At 38.8% G+C, this 5,556-nt stretch overlaps 3 protein-coding genes across 3 annotated transcripts; 1 reads left to right on the forward strand and 2 right to left on the reverse strand.

Annotated features, from left to right (window-relative positions):
* Window positions 1-644: 644 nt before the first annotated feature.
* On the reverse strand, window positions 645-1,652 carry LOC130507604 (protein RDM1-like). The gene is made up of 2 exons (XM_057002301.1): window positions 1,409-1,652; window positions 645-1,316 (listed from the first exon to the last, which is right to left on the reverse strand). Exons 1-2 carry the CDS (start codon window positions 1,533-1,535, stop codon window positions 940-942), a joined length of 504 nt encoding a protein of 167 aa, XP_056858281.1. The 5' UTR covers window positions 1,536-1,652; the 3' UTR covers window positions 645-939.
* Window positions 1,653-1,988: 336 nt separating this feature from the next.
* On the forward strand, window positions 1,989-4,061 carry LOC130507603 (pentatricopeptide repeat-containing protein At3g22670, mitochondrial-like). The gene has a single exon (XM_057002300.1). It carries the CDS (start codon window positions 2,169-2,171, stop codon window positions 3,843-3,845), a length of 1,677 nt encoding a protein of 558 aa, XP_056858280.1. The 5' UTR covers window positions 1,989-2,168; the 3' UTR covers window positions 3,846-4,061.
* A 413-nt stretch (window positions 4,062-4,474) lies between these two features.
* Window positions 4,475-4,870, reverse strand: LOC130507602 (cysteine proteinase inhibitor 4-like). The gene has a single exon (XM_057002299.1). It carries the CDS (start codon window positions 4,868-4,870, stop codon window positions 4,475-4,477), a length of 396 nt encoding a protein of 131 aa, XP_056858279.1.
* Between the last annotated feature and the right edge of the window lie 686 nt (window positions 4,871-5,556).

Below are 5,556 nucleotides of genomic sequence, written 5' to 3' on the forward strand. Positions count from 1 at the left end.
GGAGCAATGAAACTAATGATACTAGTCGATAAAATTAAGGAACTTCCAGTGATCCTTCTTTTTTTTTTTCTGTGTTTTGTTTTTCAAGGTAATGTCTTTTGGAACAATATCTAATGAACTGATCTATTGTGTTTACCTTCTTCTTTTTTTGGTACACACCAACTGTTAGTTTATTACTTTTTTATGATTCCCTTCTTCTTTGTGTTGTTTAGTTTTGATTTATTTTGAGGTTGTACTATACCTGATCCAATGAACGAGTATGATGAGAAAGCAAAAAGCTTCTTTTTTTAGGATACTGAATCAGTAAGCAGCCAAGTGAGCCAACAATAAAGATGGTTCCGGCATGGTTTTCTCGTTCACTTCCAAGGACGTACGGCGTCAGTCTGCCACACGGAGAATCAATTATATAGAATGTGCAAAAAAGTGTTAGGTTCTTGCAACTGATTTCAGTGGCAACCACTTGCATTGCACCAAGCTACAATGATGAAGTTAGGGCTCTCTGGTTAAGCTGACACATCGAAAAACTCGCAATGGCCTTTGAGCTCATCAGTTCAAAGAAAGTCACAACAATCTGACTAGTCAAGAACCCTGAGAGTATGTATGCTCTGATTGTCATCCATTTGCAAAGGTGCATAATTCTAAAATACAATAACAAGTTTCATTTCATTACTAAAGGGAAGTGTTCTTGCACAATCACTCCTGGTAATTACACAACCACAAGTTGAAAAAAAAAGTGAAGGAGCAAATTGTCTCTTTTGTAACTTAGAGAATTACATTTCATTTTCTAAAGTTAACATAGAGAACTACTTCAATCCTTAAAAGGATGATTCTTGGAACGAAACACAAGTAAAGCAGATAAAACAACATTCACATTTCATTATCTAAACTTAAAATCGTTAAAGTAAGATTCTTGAAAAGGGTGTTCAAGAACTCTTGTTTTCATGATCGTGGTAGCTCAGGAACGATCGGATCAATCAAAGAGTGGTACACAGGATCAGATCCCCAAAGCTGAGCGATGTGGAGATGAGAAGAAGTGAGACGATGGATTTCTTCAACGAGCCAGACGGTGGCTTCAGCTTTACAAGGATGGACGATGAGATCCAAACTCTGGAACTCCGAATCAGACCCGAGTCTTGATTGGTCCCAACGTCGTAACAGAAGGTTCGTGAGGTAATGCAAAGGCTGACCGTAAAGCTGTTTGATCGAGAAGCCTAAACCAACCCAACTCGTGAAGGGAATAACCGAACCGCGGTTCATCGGAATGGGAAGCTCCTTCATGTAGCCTTGATACATCTCTGCTCTCATCACCAGCGAAGCTGATGCATAAAAAACAACAAAAAGATTGAGACTTTTGGGGTGGAAATGGTGGAGAAGGAAAGAAAGAACAGACCCATTTAAATCACATTACCTTCATCCTCGACGACGGCTCTGTGAGATCTGTTTAGCGGAGAAAGGCCGTCGCTGATCTCAGCTTCGACTTCGGAAGAACTGGAATCATCTGATGCTCGTGGGTTCATCGTCAGTGCGTTTTGCATGGTCACAGTTAGATTCTCTGACTGTAGATTCGGAACGTACGACGGCGCGCCACGGAGCTCCGGAAATTAGGGATTTTAAAAGGGGAAGAAGACGAAGAGGATGACTTATACACGTGTCAGTCCAAACGTCACTTGTTTGCTGTGAGGTAACTAAAATTAAACCGTAAACTCGCCTAAACTGGACCGGGATCTGCACTCAAATTTCAATTAGATTTAAATATAAAAATAATAGCCAAATATTTATAAAAATAACTTATAAACCTACGGAATCAATTTTAAAAAAAAAACAAATTCTTCAAATTTATTTAAATATTTTTACATAATATATAAAATAATTCAAATTATTTGATATTTGTATGTGATATAATTAAACCAAACCGAAATTAAGCTGAATCTGATTTTTTTTCCAGGTTTCAACTGATTTTTTGCTTTATTTTTAAATGAACTCAGTGCCGTCACTTCAGTTATGTGAGGTAACCAAATGAAAAAGAAAAAAAAACAAATTGAATTGTGAAAGGGATCTACACCCATCAACTACCCGACCCGGATTCAACCCGGCGTAAAGCAGCAAACTTTAGGTTTTGTTTCGACCCATTCATCGGACAACACAGAGACAAATCGGAGTAACCAAAAATGCTCGCAAAGCTCCGGATTAGTAAGCTTCTCTCATCTTCCTTACCTCGGAGAATCTATCAACGGCGGTTCCTGGCAACGCGCAATGCCTTCTCCAACTCCGAGGAGTCACCCGAGTCGCCGGAGCTTCCGTCTTGGATCAAAGACTTCCTCTCAAACAAACCTTCCTCTTCTTCAAATCCAATCTCCTCCTCCTCCTCCGACGAAGACTTCGTCATCCCTTCCTTAGCGAGCTGGGTCGAGACCCAGAAGCTCGGCCGCCAAGAACCCTCACCTGGAAACATCGCACCGATAGAAGATATCGATAAAGTCTCCGACTTTCTCAACAAGAAGGAAGCTTCTCACGAAGACATCGTCAAAGCCCTGACCAAATGCGACGACGTCGTTGTGGTCTCAGAGACTCTGGTTCTGCAAGTTCTGAGGAGATTCAGCAACGGGTGGAACCAAGCTTACGCCTTTTTCACTTGGGCAAATTCGCAAACAGGTTATACGCACTCCTCCCAAGCTTACAACGCTATGGTTGACGTCTTGGGGAAGTGCAGGAACTTCGATTTGATGTGGGCGCTAGTCGACGAGATGTCCACCGAGCTCGTCACGCTCGATACCATGAGTAAAGTCATGAGGAGGCTGGCCAAGTCAGGGAAGTATATAGAAGCTGTTGACGCGTTTCTAGAGATGGAGAGGAAGTATGGTGTGAGGACGGATACCAATGCTATGAACAGTTTGATGGATGCACTTGTGAAGGAGAACAGTATAGAGCATGCTCATGAGGCGTTTCTGAAGATGTTTGATACGGTTAAACCTGATTCCAGGACGTTTAACATTTTGGTTCATGGGTTTTGTAAAGCTAGGAGGTTTGATGATGCTAGGACGATGATGGATTTGATGAAGGTCGCTGGGTTTGGTCTTGATGTTGTTACGTACACTAGCTTTGTTGAGGGTTATTGTAAGGAAGGGGATTTTAGGAGGGTTGATGAGGTGTTGGAGGAGATGAGAGAGAGCGGGGTTAAACCTAATGTTGTGACTTATACGATTGTGATGCATTCTTTGGGTAAAGCTAGACAAGTAGCTGAGGCTTTGGGAGTGTATGAGAAGATGAAAGAAGACGGGTGTGTTCCTGATGCTAAGTTTTATAGTTCGCTGATACATATTCTGTCTAAGACTGGTAGGTTTAAGGACGCGGTGGAGATATTCGAGGACATGACGAGTCAAGGGGTTTCTCGTGATGTTTTGGTGTACAATACGATGATATCATCTGCGGTTCATCACTCGCGAGATGAGATGGCTCTACGTTTGCTTAAGAGGATGGAGGAGGAGGGGTCGTGTAGTCCAAACGTTGAGACTTATGCGCCGTTGCTGAAGATGTGTTGCCAGAAGAAGAAGATGAAGCTGCTTGGGGTCTTGTTGCATCACATGGTGAGAAACGATGTTAGTATCGATGTGGCGACGTATATACTTCTGATTAGAGGGTTGTGTATGAGCGGGAAAGTAGAAGTGGCTTGCTTGTTCTTTGAGGAGGCGATGAGGAAAGGAATGGTTCCTAGAGATAGCACTTGTAAAATGCTGGTGGAGGAGCTGGAGAAGAAAGGTATGGGAGAAGCAAAACTCAAGATTCAGAGTTTGGTTCAATCCAAAGTTGTGATGACCAAGTCACAAAGTCCTTTACCTGTTGCGTAAGAGTTTTAGGCAGTTTGGAGTTGATGGCTCAAAAAGTTTTGTTTCTGTGGAATGTTAAATTCATATATGCTTTGTTTTTTTTTTTTTTTTTTTTTCATATATGCCTTGTTAGCTGTCAAGGCATGTTTTTCTTACTTTTTACTGAAACGTAGTGAAAAACAACATTGTTATGTGGTGTTGGATGAAGCAAATCAATGGATGTTAAAGTTTTGAATAGTGTCTCATTAACAAAAAGCATGGAACTCTCACAATCTTTAACCGTTTAATTTGTTATAAGTACCTTAAAGGTTTGAATTTATTCAATAGAACAACAAGCATGACTCCTCCAGCAATGCTAGCTTTTGATGATAGTTTAGATAACGAGTGGAAGGGCTTCACGGTTTTACCCGGAGAAAACCATAATCCTAATTTCAAATTTTTGGTGAAGCGGCAATTCTGGATCACGAAAAATATATACTATTTCTATCGTAACCGAACATAAACCATATTCTTTTGGTTCCATTATGATTCCAAAATTTAGGAACCAAACCGGAAAAAAAACCAAATGATCAGATCTATTAGTAACATGTCTCTCATTATTCATCATGTTTCAAAAAACATTACACCAACAACAATGTGATGTCAAAATCTTAACTCATTGGCTTACATACATACATCTGTAATCGATTTACAAAAGCCACATTTTTACACTCTTTGAAGGACACAAGGATCTTGGAGTGTTGGCCCTGGCCCAGTGGCTTTTCCCACACAACGGCCTCGTAATTTTTGACGGCACCACGGCTCCCATTTTTCGCCGAAATGATAAGTCGGTATAATAAGCCGTGGACAACTTGCATGGTTTCTTGGACGACATTTCTGTAAACAAGATTCGCCTTCGACTGCCTATTATGCTCCGAGACTGCAAACATTGCCAGCAAAACGACTTCCTCATCAACCTCCTTTAGCATCGGGCTACCGATACCTTGGCCTTCCACGACCGAGAACAAAGGGAGGAGGATGAGAGAGAGACAAATCAACGACTTCATCACTTTTTTTTATCTTTTGATTTCTTAAACTTTTGCCTTTCTTATAGACGATGCTTTGCTTTGGAACGTGAGAGAGACCAATCTTTTAAAAAGTTCGCTATAAAGATTTACAAACTGGCATAAGATTTATTAATGTGTTCGGGGCCGACGTGGAGATCATGTAGGCACGGAGTCAACATGCGAGAATGGAAGCTACAACGGAGCGTGAAAGAAAAATATACAACTTTTTTAAAAATATTAAAAGTTTATAAATATCTAAATATATATAAACAATTTAGTAATTATTAACTAATTAGTAAGCATTAAAATTAATTTAAGTAAATGTAAAATTTTATAATATATTAGCCTTATTAAATTTTAAATTATAAATATCAATAAAAATTAAATCTATTAATTAATTTGTAAATTATAAAAGTAAATTAAAGAATATGTACACGCAAAAAGTTTCTTATCTTTTACAATAAATTTTAAAGTGCATTTTTGAAAAGTGACCTAAATTTTTATTTTGAATACAAAAATAGTTCTTAAATTCAATCAAATGAAAAATATTGTAAAGAGTTGTAAAATATAACCATCCAATGAAAAACTTGTAAACACACTCTGAGAAGATTTTTTTCTCAAGAATGCAGTTAATTTTAAAATTAATGTATAAAATTTATAATATATTTTGATGAGAAATAAATTAA

This window comes from Raphanus sativus, unplaced genomic scaffold, assembly GCF_000801105.2.
Source record: "Raphanus sativus cultivar WK10039 unplaced genomic scaffold, ASM80110v3 Scaffold4906, whole genome shotgun sequence".
NCBI classification, from domain to species: Eukaryota; Viridiplantae; Streptophyta; class Magnoliopsida; order Brassicales; family Brassicaceae; genus Raphanus; species Raphanus sativus.

Bases quoted from the DNA above. Each gene is read 5' to 3' on its own strand.
- LOC130507604 (XM_057002301.1), bottom strand. From the start codon at position 1,535: ATGCAAAACGCACTGACGATGAACCCACGAGCATCAGATGATTCCAGT. The intron at 1,317-1,408 runs GTAATGTGATTT...TTTATGCATCAG, and splicing joins AGCCGTCGTCGAGGATGAAG to CTTCGCTGGTGATGAGAGCA.
- LOC130507603 (XM_057002300.1), top strand. From the start codon at position 2,169: ATGCTCGCAAAGCTCCGGATTAGTAAGCTTCTCTCATCTTCCTTACCT.
- LOC130507602 (XM_057002299.1), bottom strand. From the start codon at position 4,870: ATGAAGTCGTTGATTTGTCTCTCTCTCATCCTCCTCCCTTTGTTCTCG.